This window comes from Acomys russatus, chromosome 11 (genome assembly GCF_903995435.1).
Source record: "Acomys russatus chromosome 11, mAcoRus1.1, whole genome shotgun sequence".
Taxonomy (NCBI): domain Eukaryota; kingdom Metazoa; phylum Chordata; class Mammalia; order Rodentia; family Muridae; genus Acomys; species Acomys russatus.
Genome location: NC_067147.1, coordinates 54,600,383 through 54,618,757, shown reverse-complemented (window position 1 = coordinate 54,618,757; position 18,375 = coordinate 54,600,383). Strand labels below are relative to the sequence as shown.

Below are 18,375 nucleotides of genomic sequence, written 5' to 3'. Positions count from 1 at the left end.
ATTCTCGTGTTCCTCTGCCCCGTTTCTCCAGGCCAGCCTTCCTCACCCTCCCTGTGGATCGGTCTCACACCTCCACAATCTGTGCTGTTGGTTTGTTTTTCACATATTTTATATCAAAGTTTTACTGTCTACTTCCTTATTAGACATGCATCCCAGCTCTTGTGTGGAATCATTTGGACCTTCTGAAGCTTGTGGAGCTAAAAGCTAAGGCTTAGCTACAAAATAATGCCCATGTCTGGGCCTTCTAAGGCAAGACAGACAGTGACATGTGTGACCAGCTGCCACTCCACAACCAGCACAGCACAGGCTGAAAGAGGTAACCTGTGGTTTCAGAGTGTCCCATCTACCCCATGTAGCCTGTCTCATGTGGCCCTAAACCCAATGATATTCCTGTTCTATAGAGTGGGAGACCAGGCACCCTGTCCCTACATCTGCACCCAGCAGGTCTGGGAGGGGGAGCGGCAGGTGCGTGACATGAATCTCTGTTTGGAGGCACCAAGAGACCCAGGGATAGCTGAGACTTGACGGGCCAAATCCCTGGCATGGGGGAAAGCCCTGAGTTACTGTGGATTTCCTCTCAAGGCAATAACTGAGTCACAGCTCATTAGCAAGAAGCTAAGAAGCTGACCGGAGCCTTTGGTGGTCTCAGAACTGGAGAATAAGGCACAGAGTCCAGGGTCTGCTGAGGTGGAGGGGTCTGGGAAGTGCTGGGCTTTCAGAAGCAAACACTGACTGTGAGTGCAGGATCCGCTTTGGAGAAAAGCTAAGCAGAAACCAGACGGCCCTGTCTGCATATCAGTTCAACTGAAAGTGACAAGCCCCCCCCCCCAACTGTTTGCCAGAGACACAGCCATCCCTTCTAAGCCAGATAGCACCAGAGACCCAAGGGAACTTAGATTTTTTTCTTCAGTGAGTTCTTGCCACTGGCCAAGCATTACCAGATATTCTAGAAGACAAGACCAGTTGGCCAAGAGTCAATAGAAGAGCAAACAGGAGTTCTAGGTATTAGAATAGTCACACTTGGACTTAAGACAACTGATAAGGACCGGGGGCATATCTTGGCAGCAGAGTGAATACCTAGGAATCACAAAGCCCTGGGTTCGGTCCCCAGAACTACAAAAGCAAAGAGGGTGACTGTGGAGATGCACTACAGAACCAAAATGGGTAACCATGGCGATGTTCTTGTTTCTCCTCAGATTAAATGAAGCATTTACCTCAAAGGGTCAGTGACACACCTTTCAGGAAAATTGGGAGAAAGATGGAGATTTTTCTGTGGCAATTTGCAGCACACACACACACACACACACACACACACACACACACACACACACACACTCCAAAACCCCACAAAATCCCCAAATCCTACAAAGGAAGAACACAAAACCCTGACATTTCCTTCTGTAATAGAGTAGATTAACAGTTTAACAGACAAGGCTGAAGAGAAGATTAGTGAAAAGGAGGAGGTGAGAGGTTTGATGACTGAATACAGAGGCAAGGAAAGCTGAAGTAGAGGAAATAAATTGATACGCATGGGGACAGAGTGGGGAATGGTTTGAATCCTAGGAGAGACTAGGGGGTGGGGTAGGCTATTTGAACACAAACAGGTAGGGGCTTTAAACTGATGAAAGGTATTGATCTACAAATACAAAGTGCATTTTAGGTTCACTGAAAAGAGTTTAGGTAAGCACTACATAGGAATCCACACATGTGCCCATATAGCGGGAATATAACCATGGTCAGTAGGGTTAGGAAGAGACATGGCTCCTTCAAAGAAGCAACATGACTGACAGATGACTTCTTGATGAGACAATGGAGACCAGAAGGCCATGGAAGCATTCTTTCTCATCAGAAAGGAAACAAGCGCCAAGCTAGAGCCCTGTGACAACAGAGAATGCCCTTAGAGATGAGAGCCGGACCCCAATATCCTCAGGCACAGACCCTGAGAAAGCATCGAAGTATTGCAGAGGAAGGGCGTGTGGGTAAACTGAGCAACTGCCGACTGTGTCGAACACCTCATGGTGTAGGTATGGAGGTAGAAAATGCGGAAGTAAGATGAGAATGTTCTGGAGCTAAAGGGTGTCCACACACTTCGTTGTCGGAGGAGCCGTGTGCTGCATGGCTGTGCAGACACCTATGTTGCAGAGTTCCAAATCTAGAGTTGTTGTTGAACCATTGCCCTGCTCTAAGTGGGGGGGAAGCAGCTGGGAACCAATCTGAGAGAAAAGAGAGGGAAAGTGGAGGAATGAAAATCTCACGCGTGCAACCCCAAAAATGAAGCAAGGAGCTATAGGGGACATAGTGATTATGTGGCACACCCAGAAATAAAGTGGGATGTTGGCTCAAACATGGCTCCATAGTCACCATAGTGCATTTCTGTGATGACTTGGAGGAGGGCTGTGTGTTCCTCTGAGAGGAACATCAAAACAACTTTATAGAACCCCTAGAATTCAGGCCACTGGTTAGCACAGCCGCAATGAGCATGCCTAGTCCACATCCTCTCCTTGGATCGCTGAACACACTCTCGGAGCTGGCCTTCGACAGGTGTGTAACTACATGCGTTTATTGGCACCCTCAGTTCTGCCTTCTTGAATGTCTATGTGCACATTCCATGGCAATATGTGAAACACCATATGTGATTCTGTCTCTGACGCATTTTGGGAAAGGTTACCATGAGGTGATGGCTGTGGTTTGGACATGAGAGGTCCCCACAGGCTCACCTGTTTGAACACTTGGTCCCCAGCTGGTGTTGCTACTTTGGAAAATTTAGAACCTTTAGGAAGTGGAGCCTGGCTGGAGGAAGTGTCACTGAGGTTGGGGGCAGGCCTTGAGGTTTTATAGCCAGACCACTTCCGGTCTGCTTCTGAAGCAGCTGCCTCACACTCCTGCCATCAAGCCTTCCCCACCATATGGATTGGACTCCTCAGACTCCGAGCAGAAACAGTTCTTTCCTCAGGTATTCGCTAACAAGAAGCTACTACAGGGACTGAATACACATCAGTGACAGCCAGGGCTGCAGAGGACCTGATAAGCAGGGAGGTGAGACAGCCGACTCCACAGACAGACTGCAGTGGTAACGCTCTGCACACCTCTGCCTGGCCTCAGAATCAACACAGAAGGAAGGAAAGTGGCAATGTCTTGTACCCAAAAATCTAGAGTCAAAATCTAGAGCCAAAGCCTTTCTACCCAGGTGTCTGACAGTGAAAACACTTTCCCTGGAGGAGTCTCTGTGGACTGGAAGGGGGGAGGTTCTAGCCTTGATTACTCAGCTTGCCCCCCCCCCAAGGCTGCCATGATTCTCTAGACCTGAGGAAATTAGAGCAATTGGAATTCTGTGTGGGGCCCACCAGCCACGGTGTAGCCTGGAGACACGAGGCCTCCTGGGAGGAAGTGGCCACAGACAGAAAGGTGGCAGTGGCCAGTGGTCCAGTAAGAAGCTAATCAGTGTGCAAGCTGGGGTGGCTTATCAGCAGGGGTAGGGTACAGAGCATCACGCGATGACAAGCAGAGTCCCTCATGAAGGTCCAGCAACCCTAGATGTTACTAGATGTCATTCCTTGCATCTGATCCCGAAGGAAAATGGAACAGAATTGACGAGCCGGGCAATTCCAGTTCCAGGACAGCAGTGGGGACTGCAGCATGCCTGCCTCTCTCTAGTAAAAACCGGATGCTAGAACTAGATCCAAGTTCAATAAGGAAATGGTGTAATGGAAGAGTACCAGAGGCCAATCAGGCTCCATGGGTAAGTGATAGAACCAAGAAATAAGACAGAAAAATGGAAAAAGCAATGAGTTGGTTCTGTGAAAGGAGCAACAGAAGCGACACTGTTTAGCTAGACTGATAAAGGATCAACTGGTCCAAGCCATATGTGAACTCGGAGAGTCCTAAAAGAACAAGCATTCCTCGAAGGACAGCTGGGGTCAGCCTTAGCTCGTCCTGGGCAGCATCAGAACACACCATGAACAGCTGCGGAGTAGCTCCAGAAGAGATGGATAGGGTGACAGATGTCAGATGTCAACTGAAATCTTTACTGTTGCTTTGTCCCTTCACTATGATCCAGCCACCAGCTGGTGTCATGTCAGTTCAGTATATATATATACATACATATATATATATATATATATATATATATATACATACATAATGCGTATACACACACACACACATATATAAAGTCTGCTATGGATTAACCGTTTCTGGTGACATCATCAACCCATCTGGGGATGTTGCTTTGGCTTCTGTTTTGGCTGCTATGACTCTTCTCGATCCAAGGATGGTTCATCACCATCCCCTCCATGGGTCTCCCCTCCAACCCATTCAGCACTCGGTATCACAATCCTCCTCCTGCTCCCATGGCTTCTCACAAAGCCTCAGCTGTCAGTTATCTCCCACTGTGTCAAGGTTCACTCTGTCTCTTAGCAATCTGACACCACTGTGAAAGTGCCGCTGTCCATGGTACCCACCGAGTCCCCCGGGTGCAGGTTTGTGCGTTTCATTAAAACTAGCAATGTTTGGACCACTATATTTCTTTCTTATTCTGTACCTCTGGAACTCCCATCACACATGTGGTTGTGCCTTAGGGTGTCCCCTAGCCTCTCAAGATCTACCTGCTCATCATCAATAAAAAAAATCTCCTCACACTCTCTATTTCAGGGGTCCCCTGGCCCTTCTGCCTTCTCCCTTTGGCTATCAAAGCCCTATAGGGAAACCATCACTTCAGCTGGTCTTAGTTTACAAGTCAAGAATTTCTACTTGATTCTTTCCGTCTTTCTCTTATAGTATCCTGGTAGGTGAGGCAACATTCTCCCTGTTCCCCTCAGCTGTCTGTGTTCGGATCAAAGCTTTGTGAGTTTGTCCAACAGAGCTGATCTAAAGGCCCCCTCCAGGGAGCACAGTCTCTGAGTCAGCCTGGGAGCCTTTTCTGGATGTTTCCTTCTGTGCCCGGCTCCTGCTTACTTCTTTGCCAGATGCAGAAGCTAGCTGACACTGGCCAATGAGCACTTTTATGGTGGTTCTCGATTTCTGTGTCTCTCCCCCACACCCCTGCAGCCTGCTGTTGATATTTCTAGCATATGCTTGTTACTTTTGCCTTGTAATTTTCCTGAAGTGGCTACATCATATGGGCTATGGATCAGAACCAGTCTATTAAGTCAGTGCTCGGGCAGCTGCTTGGCAGAGTTCCTTAAATGCCGAGTCTGATGGTGTGGATTTTAAATGACTCCCAAAGACCTAAAAGCTAAAGACTTGGTTCCCAGCTTCCGGCCCTACTGGGATGAGAAGGAGCCCTTTGGGGAGTGGACTTGATAGAAGGAATTTAGATCACAGAGGGCTTGCGTGTGAAGGGATTCTGACCCTTTGTCCTTTTCTCCCAGTCCCAGTAAGATGAGCATCACCTGTGTTACACCACCAAGAAACTGTGAGCCAAACAAACCTTTCTTCTTTATATGCTGTCTATCTCAGGTATTTTGTTATAGCAACAAAAAATATTTCCCTTAAGCTTTGTAGCTATTGTGTATTTACCTTTGGGGCTTCCCCTCAGCTCCCAAAGGGCAGTTTCCACCCTTGTCCCCTTTACTTCCTGTTGCACCTTTACTTCCTGTTTGCTCAGGCCTCAAAGCTCAGCCACAAGTGACTCTCTCAGCATGTGCCTCTGTGGTCATGTTTGGAACGTTCTAGACTCCTGGGATTGCTCCGAAGCCCTAATTTCTCAAAGCATCTGGCTCCCAGCTTTCCTCAAACTCTTCCCCAGGAGACACAGATGGGTTTTTTCACTCTTAGATGTCTCACCGATGCCCTCCCTGTATTCAGCAAGTTCTGAACTTGGAGAAACCGAAGCAGGCTCTTCAGGGAGCCTCAGACGGGTGAAGACCAATGCCTACATGTGCCAGTTTGCTTTCTGTTGCTGAGATATAAACGCTCTAACCAAGAGCAACTTAGGGGAGGTCACAGTCCACCACAGAGGGAAGTCAGGCCAAGGACTCAAGCAGGAGCTGGAAGTAGGAAGCATGGAGGAACAGAGCCTGCTGGCTTGCTCACAGGCTCACGCTTAGCTAGCTTCCTTTTTATTTATTTATTTATTTATTTTAGATTATAATGTAGTTACGTAATTTTCCCCGTCCTTTTCCTCACTCTAACCCCTCCCATATACCGTATACCTTCTTGCTGTCATTCAAATTCATGGTCTCTTTTTATGCAATTGTTGCTACACAGACATTTGCACACACATACACATATTTGTTTGTTATCTATCTATCTATCTATCTATCTATCTATCTATCCATCCATCTACCTACCTATTCCTAAATATATAAATACTGCCTACTTCATATAATCTCCTTATGTATATGCATGTGTTTTCAGGGCTGATTACTTGGTATTGGATAACCAATTGCTGTGTTCTTCGCTGGGAAAGACTATTTTTCTCCCACCCTTAGCATTTCCTAGTTGCCTGTGCTTCTTTGTGTGGGGCTAAGCCCATTCTAGCATGTCTATTTCTTTCGTCACTGTTCAGCTCATGTTTAGGCAGCAACGCTGGTGCAGCGTCCCTGGCATTTTTGAGTAGATGCGACCTCACAACAAATGTCCTGTTCCTCTGGCTCTTGCAGTCTTTTCCGCTGCCCGCTCTTCTGCAATCCTCCCTGAGCGTTGGTGGGGAGGAGTATGTTATGGGGGTGGCAGTAGGGATTGTACTCCACCACCCTGCATTTTGATCTATTTTCTGTTATCGCCTCTGTGGATGAGGGGTGAGAACTATACTTATCCATGGGTGGGAGGACACACATTTGGCATGTGGCTAGGGATTACACTGCTGTGGCTTTCACTAGTCCTGGGGAATGGGTAGGTTTCCAGGACCAGGTATGATTTCCCTCTTGCTGAGTGGGTAGCTAGCTTTCTTTTTTCTTTTTTTTAAAATTTATTTTATTTTATTTTTTAAATTAATTTATTCTTATTACTTCTCAATGGTTATCCCATCCCTTGTATTCTCCCATTCCTCCCTCCCTCCCATTTTCCCCTTACTCTCCTCCCCTATGACTGTGCCTGAGGGGGACCTCCTCCCCCTTTATATGCTCATAGGGTATCAAGTCTCTTCTTGGTAGCCTGCTATCCTTCCTCTCAGTGCCACCAGGTCTCCTCATCCAGGGGACATGGTCAAATATGAGGCACCAGGGTATGTGTGAAAGTCATATCCCACTCTCTACTCAACTGTGGAGAATGTCCTGTCCACTGGCTAGATCTGGGTAGGGGTTTGAAGTTTACAGCCTGTATTGTCCTTGGCTGGTGGCTAGTTTTCTTATACAGCCAGAACTGCCTGCACAGGGATTGGTGCCGCCTACAGTGGGCCCTCCTACACCAGTTAACAAGCAAGCCTATCTCCCACAGACATGTCCACAGGTCCATATGATCTGTGCTGTCCCTCATTTGACATTCCCTTCTCAGAGGATTCCAGGTTGTGTCAAGTTGACAGTTAAAGCTTCCTCCGAAACATGTCCACCCTGTTCCCAGGCACCAGTCCCACACAGGACCTGCTCAGGTCTAGGCAGGCTTGGGAGGTGGTGGCCACAAAGCTCTCCCTGCTGCACCTGGTGTTGTGTTGTGACTATTTCCTGAGCTCAGGTGGACATCATGCCACCTGCTCTAAGTGCCTCTGTGGCAGTCCCACCCTTTCATCCTCCTCTCACCCCCTTAGTCCTTACACATTCAGGACTGTCTTTCACAGCCCATCCTTGGCTCCTCACAAAAGCGCTCGCCCTGGAAATCCTGCATAGAGGAATTTGGGCACCATAAGAGCTATGCTAGTGCCTGTGATCTATGATAAGGTTGCACAGCAGCCACTGTGATAAGGACACCAAAAGACATCAGGTGCCACCACTTAGAGCATTGGTTTTCAACCTTCCTAATGCTGCAACCCTTGAATTTAGTTCCTCCTGTTACAATGATCCCCTCAACTATAAAATTATTTCATTTTTACTTCATAACTATATTTATCTGTGTTTTCTGGTGGTCTTAGGTGACCCCTGTGAAAGGGTCATTTGACCCCCAAAAGGGTTGAGACTCAGAGGCTGAGAACTACTGACTTAGCAATCTGTAAAAAGATCACACCAGCAGACACTGTGACACTCAAGCTTAAAGATGATATCAAGTGCCGTTCATTACCTAGCCAGTGATCTGTAGCAAGGGCACATCAGTGGCGCTCTTGTGACTTCAAGTGCCATCTGGCACCACACAAACCCAGCACAAGAAGCCAGCACAGAGACATCTGGCACCTCAGCAAAGGCCACCATGGGAGGCTGTCTTTCTTGTCACATAGCACTGAGATAATGTGTCACTGATGAGGTGACCTCCACTGTCCCTGCTGTCAAGTGCACTCAGGAATCTCTGTAGAGACACTGCCATCATCTCCCTGACCAGTTAGTTACTTCTAGTTCCAGGAGACACTTCTCAAAGTCCCTCAGCAAAGGTGAGGCCACAACTTGCCCACATTTGGACATAATGTCCTCCTGTCTCCCGTGGGCACATTCGCTCACCACTCTGGGCTTATGGCCATCCCCATCTCGTTGTACCCCTCATCTCATCCTCCTTGCAGGCGGGAAACCTCAGGCCAGGTTTCTGTTCTCTACATTCTGGTATTTGCTTAGCATCTCTAAGCACATGGATGGGCAGGAAGAGAGGGTACCCACACTTCCCCACAGTGGACCCCCAGGCTGCTGGGCCAAAGGCCAGAGCTCCCTGATTTTTCTCACATATACACAGTGGTGGATGTGGGCAGCACAGGGGTGTGATTTAGTCAGAGCCTAAGTGGTGCTCAGGGTGGGGACCAGTGTGCAGAGTTTCTGCTGCCCACCAGACTAGGAGCAAAGCACAGAATGAGGGGACAGGAGCTCTAGGTCATGTTTGCTGACCCCATACCCCACAGCTGCTGAAACAGAGAGAGTGGAAGGGCACAGATCAGAGTCAGGTGTAGGTGTCCCAGAGCCAGGTGCAGAGTCCAGAGCCAGGTGCAGGCCCAGGAGCCAGATGCAGGAGCCCAGAGCCAGGTGCAGGAGCCCAGAGCCAGGTGCAGGAGCCCAGAAGCCAGGTACATAGCCCAGAAGCAGGTATAGATCCTAGAACCAGATGTAGGCCCAGGAGCCAGGTGCAGGAGCCCAGAGCCAGGTGTGGAGCTTAGAGCCAGGTGAATATCCCAGAAGCAGGTGCAGGCCCAGAGCCAAGGTGTATAGTCCAGAGGCAGGTATAGACCCTAGAGCCAGATGTAGGCCCAGGAGCCAGGTGTTAGAGCCCCGATCCAGGTGCAGGCCCCAAAGCCAGGTGCAGTCCCAGAAGCCAGGTGAATAGCCTAGAGACAGGTGCAGGTTCCAGAGAGAGAGGTGCAGAGCACAGAGCCAGGTGACTATCCCAGAACCAGGTGTAGGCCCCAGAGCCAGGTACAGAGCACAGAGCCAGATGCAGGCCCCAGAGCCAGTTCATTGTATGACAGCTACTACCAAGATGTTATGGGACAGAAGAGGTTTTATTGGGTGCTCAGAAGCCAAGAGTCACACAGCTGAGAACTGGAGCCAGCCAGATTGGGAGTGGGTGAGGTGGAACAGCCAGCATATCCAGGAGCGACAGTAGCTGGGGGACACTCAGGCTCCAGACCTGGCTGGGCTGGTGAAGGAAGGGTGAGAGTGGGTGAGACCAGAACACCCAGCAGGACCATAGGTCAGGGAAGACAGCTCGTCATCAGGCTCACAGCTAGACCGTCAGCAGCATGAGGAGGAAGGCCCGCAGCAGACTGGTTCACAGCAGACAGGTGTGCAGCAGACAGGCACACAGCAGGACTGCTGGCAGGGGGAGCAGGTGCAGCAGGCTGGCTGGCAGCCAGAGCATATGGAGACACAGCAGACTGGCTTGCAGCAGACAGGTGTGCAGCAGACAGGTGCACAGCAGGACTGCTGGCAGGGGGAGGGGGCGTAGCAGTTGCTGCAGTCAGATTGGCAGCAGGGGCTGGACACACAGCTTACTGGAGTGCAGACAAGGGTCAGGCAGGGGGCTGGAGCACAGCAGCTGGACTGGCAGCAGCTTGGGACACAGCAGCTAGACTGGCAGCAGCTGGGGACACAGCAGCTGGGCTCACAGCAGCTCTCTGGGCAGTCGTCCACCTGCCAGGAAGAGTTGGTGCAAGCGTCAGAGCAGACAGACATGGTGGAGGTGGCCATGGCCAGGTTGGCTGTTAGGAGTGTGTGAGTGTGTTGAGGGACTGTGTGAGCGCTGGTGGAGGGTGTGTGTGTGTGAGGTGCTCTGGGCTCGGGGCTTTTATCCTCCAGGTGTGTTTTGCTGCGGGAGGCTCTGCGCCCTTCCCCTTCCTTGTTGTTCAGTCTGGAGGGTGCTCTGTGGGGCCCAGTCACAAACTCCTGCTGGGCTGGTCACTCTGCTTGGGCCTATGCCTGGGGACATTTAGAACATGATCTCCCTGGGTTGTCTGTCCCCTCTATCTAGTAGCCACCTGTCATGGTTTTGGAGATGACCCTTAAGCTCTGAGGATACATTCTGTGTCCCTAGCCTCTGATTTCAGTAGGGTGGCCTGGATGGCCTATGCCAGGGAGGTGAGCAGGGGATGGGGGTGGGAGGGGCAGAATAAAAGGTGGGGGAGGGGAAGCTGGCCCTGATAGCAGATGCTCATCCCAGGCATACCTTCCTGCATCCCTGAGTCCTCTTGCCTTCCCCTGTGATGTGCAGGGTAGCACCGTGGGTGAGAGACAGTATTCAGACCTCACACGGCCGAGTCTCTCACAGCGTGGAGGCCTCCTTAGAATTCTCAGTTGCAATACGGGGTGGTGGTGAGCAAGGCCACTGTCATCAGAACCTCCCAGTAAAGTGACAAACCAAGAATCGAAATGAAAACAAGCATGCATGCCTCCCGAGAGAGAGCTGGAATTAAAGGCGTACACTACCACCACCCAACTGGGCTAATCTTTTTATGGGGGAAGTTTTAAAGATAGCCTAGCATCAGGCTGTGGCATGGTTGATGTTCACTGCCTTACTCTGGGTTTACAGTGAGAATTCTGAGCTGAAAGCACGACGGAAAAACACAGAGTGTGCACAGTTGAGCGAGAAAAGGTGTGGGTGAGAATTTAAAGTCTCCGACAAAGCAGCTGTGGATACAGCAGACGTCAACAGAAGCAGTAGTAACCGCTGAAGAGATCCATGCAAATAAGGAAAAATTCCATACTGTGAACTGGGGTAAAGGAGAGATGAGGCCTTAAGAGTGAGAATGTGTCTACTCTGGGACAACTTGCTCCAACAAGACCACCTAAATCCCTCCATGCAGGTACCCAGAGGCCGCTGTGCCTGTGAGCAAGGAGGGCCAGGCCAGGCCTTGAGCTGAGAACCCAACCTACTGTCAAATGTCTGTGTAGTGATGTGATTTTTAGGCATGCAGAGTGTGAGGGTTGCAATGTCATGGAGCATGTGTGGAGATTCCAGCAAGCCTGGGGGGGGGGGGCGTGGGCAGGCACCGGTGGCACTGTCTCCATGTGAGCTTGTATGGCCTGTGCAGAAAGCTGCAAAGGTAAATCCCAAGCAACAAATGGGGACCTAGAGAAGTTCTAGAATACTATAATGGGGGCCCCAACATGATGGAGATGCCAGGAATAGCAGAAATCTGTTGAGGAAAGCAGCAGGCATGAGGTAGGGCTTGCCAAAGATGTGTGCTGCAGCCAATAGAGCTATGGGCAGCATCACTCAGCTCCAGAGCCCAGACAGCATGAGGCTGCAATCCCGAACTCAGAGCTAGGGAGTTTGCCCCACTGGGTTTTGGCTTTGCTTAGGTGTGGCCTTTCTTTGCTTGTCTGCTTGGCTCCATTCCTCCTGTCTCATTGGAGCTATTTCTATGTTGGCGTGTGTGAGCAGGGTTTGAGTTCACAGGGGCTCACAGTTAAGTGTTTGTCTCGCATTTCAGATGGGATTTTGGACATTTAACACTGTTGAGACCGTCGAGGCACTGTGGGGACTTTTGAATTTGTACTCAACATATTTTTGCTTCGAGGGATGGCCATGAGCCTGTGGGGACAAGGGCTGGAATGCCACCAACTGGAATGTCCTCCTGGGGTCCTATGTCTGCACATTTGATCCCTAGCTGATGATGCAGTTTTGGGAAGGTCGTGAAACGTACTGGATGCAGGGTCTAGCTGGCAGATGTGGGGGAGCAGGGGTGGGGCCTGAGGGTTCTAGATGAACCCTGCTTTGGTCCTGAGCTCTGTGCTTTCTGGTGAGGAGCCTGTGCCACACTCTCCTGCTGCTATGAGCATGCACGTTTTACCAACCATGAAGGACTAATACCCTCTCCAGTGAGAAGCCACAATCTTTAAGCTATTACCACTAAAGTAACTAATTCAGTATCTATCCAGCTGTATCACCTTCTAGATTAAGTTATATTATGATAGATGTGGAGAACCTGGCACAGAGAGGTTAAGCACCCTGTCTCAGGCTGCACAGTAAGACACACCAAAGCTGGATGTGGTGACGCACACCTTTAATCCCAGCACGTGGGAGGCAGAGGCAGGCGGGTCGCTGTGAGTTCAAGGCTAGCCTGGTCTACAAAGCAAACCCAGGACAGCCAAGGTTAACACAGAGAGACTCTGTCTCAAACAACCAAAACCAAACCAAACCAAATAAAAAAAACCCAAACCAAACCACCACCACCAACAAGACACACCATGATTCCCCACATTCCAAAATAGAAGTCAGGAAGTAAGTAAGAAAATGTAGCTCTTGAAAGGGAAAAACAAATTAGCACCATGGAGCCTCTACCCAATGGCTTCAGGGACAAACACAGCAGGTTCCTCCAGACACAGAAGGAAAAAAAGATAATAAACAGTGGGCACCTTGCCAGGACAGAGGATGGCAATCCAGTCACGAGGGAGAGAGAAAGAACATGCAGGACAAAAAAAAAAAAATCACCAAGAAGTGAGGTGGCTTGAACAAGGATGACCCCCATAAACTTACATGTCTGAACCTTTGATCCCTAGTTGGTGGACTGTTTGGGAAGAATTCGGAGGTGTGGTCTTATTGAAGGAGATGGTGTGCTACCAGGGTGGGCTTTGGGATTTCAAAAGTCCACACGATTCCCAGTCGGCGCTCTCTGTTTCACGCTTGCTCGCTAAAGTATAAGCTCTCAGCTACTGCTCCAGCACCATGCCTGCCTGTCTGCCTGTTGCCACACTCTCTTCTATGATGGTCACAGACTCTAGTCCTCTGGAGCTGTGAGCCCCCGAATTCAATGCTTTCTTTTATAAGTTGTCTTGGTCGTGGTGTTGTCATGGCAATAGAAAAGCAATTGAGACAAGAGATAATAGTTATAGAGCTGGAGGGATGGATGATTCAGTAGTTAAGATCATTGGTTGATCTTCTGGAAGAACTGAGTTCAGTTCCCAGCATGCCTATTAGGTGCTATAACTCCAACACTCTGTTCTGAACTATACTCATGTGCATAAGCACACATACACAGATACACACACAAACACACAGATACACACACAGACACAGACATACATACAGACACACACAGAGCACATACAGACACAGATACACGCACAGATACACACAAACACAGACACACATACAGATACACACAAACACAGACACACTCACAGATATACACAGACACACACACAGATACACATAAACACAGACACAGATACACACAGACACACACAAACACAGACACACTCACAGATACACACAGACACACACAGACACACTCACAGACGCACTCTCAGATACATACAGATGCAGATACACACACATACACAGACAGACACGTAGATACACAGCACACACACACACACACTTTTAAAAAATCTTTTAAAAAAGAAAACATCTGGGGACACTGCCTTAGCTGAGTGTATAGGAGGTGGGGGATGGATGAGTAAGCAAGAGCACTGGTCTCTGAAGGGCTCCAGGTGTGCAGGTCCCAGAGGTACCCGGATATCATTATGTTCTGCAGAGTTCCCCACAGCCTAGGTACCCATCAATAGGCATGTAGGTAGAGTGTGCAAGTGTACACAGCCGAACTTCACCCAGACACAAAGAGCCAAGGAAGTCATGTTGCTTTGAAGGAAATGGAAAAACAAAAAACGAAAAACAATAACAACAAAAAGAAACAAACCTCGGGTACGGGGGTAGTGGGGCGCAGTGGCAGAAAGCATGGCTGAAGTCTCAGTTATCAGTGGTCCTGGGTGTAAGCGTGAAGTTAGACGGATTTCATGGTGTGGTGTCGATCGCCCTGGCTCTAACATCCCGTCCACTGCCAACATGACGGCAACCTAGTGAAGTGACTGCATCTTAGACACAACGCATCAGCAGTTTTTTCTGTTCCTATAATGAACGAGGTTCATATGCAGCAGTCCTGTCACGGTCTCCCTGAAACTGCGCCATACCGCGGTGAATGGTGACGTGGAAGGAGGTCATCTGAGGGGAGGGGAACCCCTGTTATGTGAGGAGAGGTTGGTTTTCACCTTCACCAGGCCTCACCTCTCGGTACCACCCACCAAGGACCAGACTCCCAAGACAGACTCTGGGGACACCTTCCAGCCCACATTCAAACAGCACCACTGGAAAACCTAGTTATTAGATCAGTTCCACACGTGTGCTTCCATTTTCAACCTGGCACAATGGGCTTTGCCCGTGCAGGGGCTGTATCTGCCGGACAGTGCCGTTAGAGCATGCCAGGGACCCAGGTGAGCAAGGGTCGTGTGTCACAAAAAGCAGGAGAGCAGAGCCACTGTGTCTCACTCAGGAACCTCCCACAATCATTCATCCCCAACTCCAACAGATGGAAAATAAATGTGATTTCACAGCTCAGAGCAAAGCCTGCAGCAAGGAGACCACGTCCCACACAGACTCACACTGTCAAAGTAGGTGATGGATTCAGGGGTGCTGCATGGGCACAGAGCCTCCCAGGCCATGGCTGCTAGAAATGGGGTTCCTGCACTCTCCACACCCCAATTGTGTTCACTCAAATGGCCAAAGGGCATTCTTTCTTAATTGCAGCTCTCCAGATGAGGAAACAAGCTTCATTTCCAAAACCCTCCAAGGAGGGAGTGGCCATCTTCCAGGGCCAGGCTGGCCACCATCAGTGGGAGACCCACAGACGTGAGCCATGGTGTCAGGCGCTGGGCAAAGAAAGGACCCAGGTGGCACCTATTGCCTGCTCCTCTTGCCTCCAAGCAGGCCTTGGAACTTGGAAGGAAACTGACTGAGCCCATGTTCACTGAGAGGCTGTAAGGGGCTGTCCCTTCAGGTAAGGGACACAGTACATACCACAGCAGCCAGTGTAGCAGGGGGCAGCTGGAGCACCGAGCCATCTGCCTGTCAAACCACCAATTCCTATTCTTCTGGCAAACTTGTGACTTGAAAAAATGATTTGTGTGTATGTTTGCATGTGTGAGTGTTTAGATGTGTATAAGAGAGTATTAGTGTGTATGTGTGCTCTTTGTGTGTGTGTTTGTGTGTGTGAGCATGTGTATGAGTGCTTGTGTGTGTTTGCATGTCTGTATTTGTGTTTGTGAGTATGTGTGTTTGTGTACGTGAGTGCGTATTTGTATGTGTTTATGTATCTGTGAGTGTGTGTGTATGTGGTTATGTGTTTAGTGTTTGTGTGTGTGAGTGTGTCTGTGTATTTGTGTATGTATGTGTGTCTGTGCGTTTATGTATGTGAGTACTCTGAGTGTGTATGAGTGTTTGTGTGTGTGAGTTTGTGTGTGTGTGTGTGTGTGTTTATGTGTGTGAGTGTTTGTTTCTGTGTATAAGTGTTCTTTCTTGCTACCTTGTGGAATCTGGGAATCAAGTCGGCAGGACTCCTCCTAAGTGCCTCAGCCCTTGAAGATCTCACAGTGCCCTCCCCCCAACTCATGTGTTCTGGGTGGTCCTTGGGATCAAGTGGCAAATCTCACAAGGCTGATCATGGCTCCTGGTGCTTCCGGCACCTTCATCTAAGGCCTCCATCGGTGTTCTGCCAGGGACAAGATCATGACTCAGCCAAAAAGGACAAGGCACACAAGGAAACAAGCCACCAGAAGTGAGAACCAGCAGACACTTCTGGTAACAGAAATGGGTCCCAGAAATGACCAATGTGGAATGACCAGTTAAACTGGAAAAACGAATAAACGCAGAGGCTTAGAGAACCAGACCAGCATCACAAGCTCTTCTGGGAATCTTGTTTTATTTTATTTCACAAGAGTAGAAGACAGTGAGTGAAGGGCAGCGAGGACAAGGACGGCAGCTGAGTGGCTGAGGGAGGTCACAAAGAAGGAGACTCGGGCCAAATTAGCTCTGAGGCCTGCACAGGGAGCAGGAGTACAGAGCAGGGTGCCAGGCCTTGGCCGAGGCCTGCTGGTCCTAACTATGGCAGGGGTCTAGTAGCCACAAAGGGTCTCCCTGGAGCCTGCTGGGTAATGACTACTTCAGAAGAGCTGGGCACACAGAGAGAAGACAACCAAATAGCCAGTGGAAGGCCAACACTGGATGCAGCTCGATGTCATGGTCCCTGAGAGATTGACCCCATGCCACATGAGGCCTGTGCCCATGGATGACCAGATGTCCTAGGGAGGCCTTGGAAGGCTTACAGGACTCACGGCTAGTCATTTGGTTACAGGAGAATAGCCACTATCTGACCAGAGGAAAAAGAGTGTGGGAAAGGCAAACCAGAAGATACTGGGAGCTGAGTAAGAAGGCATGGGCACAAGGCTGAGCCCAGTTGTGGGAAGCAGGACCACTTGGTTCAAGACTCTGCAGGTATCAGACCTACACCTGGGGACTCTGAAGAATGAGACTGGTCATCAGCAGCAGCTGGACTTCTGGACTGAGGAGAGGCCACAGCAGGCCTGGCGGGAGCAGGCAGGGCGGCACAGCAGGGACACACAGGAGGAGGCTGGGCGGCAGCAGCTGGGCTGGCAGGAGGAGGCACAGCAGGAGGAGGTGGGCGCACAGCAGGCAGGTCTGCACACAGGGCGGCAGAGCAGGGACATGCTGGAGCAGGGTTTGCAGCAGACAGGCTTACAGCAGAAAGGTGCACAGCAGGGTGGCTGACAGCATGAGGAGGATCCAGAGCAGATGGGTGTGCAGCAGACAGATGTGCAGCAGACAGGCTTGCAGCAGACAGGTGTGCAACAGACAGGCTTGCAGCAGACAGGCGTGCAGCAGACAGGCTTGCAGCAGACAGGTGTGCAGCAGACAGGTGTGCAGCAGGATGGCTGGCAGCATGAGGATGTGCAGCAGCCAGATTGGCAGCAGGGGCTGGACACACAGCTCACTGGAGAGCAGATGAGGGTCAGGCAGGGGGCTGGGGCACAGCAGCTGGGCTGGCAGCAGCTGGCTACACAGCAGCTAGACTGGCAGCAGCTGGGCTGGCAGCAGCTGGGGGCACAGCAGCTGGGCTCACAGCAGCTCTCTGGGCAGTCGTCCACCTGCCAGGAGGAGTTGGTGCAAGCATCAGAGCAGACAGATATGGTGGAGGCGGCCATGGTGGGGTTAAGCAGGAGAAGGGTGAGTGTGTGAGTGTGTATGTGTAAGGTGCCCTGGTGGCCGCCTTTATACTCCTGGGCTGCTTATGTTGTGCCTCAGCTCCTGGCTTCCTTTTCCTGATCATGTTTGGACTCAGACTGCTGCCTCACAGTTGATGGGTTGTCAACAAATACTGTTGTCTGGTGAGGTTCTAGAGTTGTTTTTTCCCCTGGGAGAAATTCCACCAAGATGCTCAGATTACATGGGAGACGGGGATGGCAGCCACCAAGTGATTGCCTGGCGGTGTCCTATCTCAGAAGTATTAGTTCTTGGGGCAGCTTATTTGCTTGAGCAGAGATGGAAGGCTATTGGCTTTGGGGATGGTGGCATGTGCTCCTGAGCTGTAGGACTTGCTGTCTAGGGGTGCCTCCAACCGTCAGTGGGAAATCGAGGTCACCCTTGTGCCTGTGGCAGGCCTGAGGGAGTCTCCCTGGAACAGAGGTTGGCTCCCAGCAGGTGTGAGAAAGATTCAGGCTGCCTGGCATCACGGCAGTGATTGAGAGGGTGGATTTCCTTCTGTCACATCTCAAGTTGAGCTTCTCAGGATCCTGTGATAGTGCCCATAATGGCCAGAGTCCTTTGTCCCCTCTGAGCTCTGGCACTCAGAGCTCCTGTTGCCCCATGGGCACCGAGAGCTCGCTCCCTCAAAACAACTTCACTGGGGGACTCAGACGTGGTGCAAGGACAATTTATTTAGTAGAGCCTTGTCCCTCGGACCTGCTAATGCTCAGAACTACTCCAAGCCTGGTGGACACCCAGAGTTCTGGCTGCTTATCATTCCATGGTGCCTGTACTCTGCCACATTTCTGGGGGGTCAAAGGTACATCCTTGGGGATA

General features: G+C 50.3%; 2 protein-coding genes across 4 annotated transcripts in view; both read right to left on the bottom strand.

The window, feature by feature from the left end:
* Window positions 1-18,375, bottom strand: part of Tspear (thrombospondin type laminin G domain and EAR repeats) — a 202,653-nt gene that overhangs the window by 33,459 nt on the left and 150,819 nt on the right. The window lies entirely within an intron of this gene.
* LOC127195769 (keratin-associated protein 10-3-like) lies at window positions 9,608-17,532 on the bottom strand. 3 transcript variants are annotated; one of them, XM_051153332.1, is made up of 2 exons: window positions 17,181-17,532; window positions 9,608-9,926 (listed from the first exon to the last, which is right to left on the bottom strand). In XM_051153332.1, exons 1-2 carry the CDS (start codon window positions 17,496-17,498, stop codon window positions 9,738-9,740), a joined length of 507 nt encoding a protein of 168 aa, XP_051009289.1. In that variant the 5' UTR covers window positions 17,499-17,532; the 3' UTR covers window positions 9,608-9,737. The 3 variants fall into 3 exon arrangements, with proteins under 3 accessions (XP_051009289.1, XP_051009288.1, XP_051009287.1); XM_051153331.1 differs by lacking the exon at window positions 9,608-9,926 and having other exon boundaries at window positions 16,193-17,317; window positions 17,378-17,532; XM_051153330.1 differs by lacking the exon at window positions 9,608-9,926 and having other exon boundaries at window positions 16,193-17,350; window positions 17,402-17,532.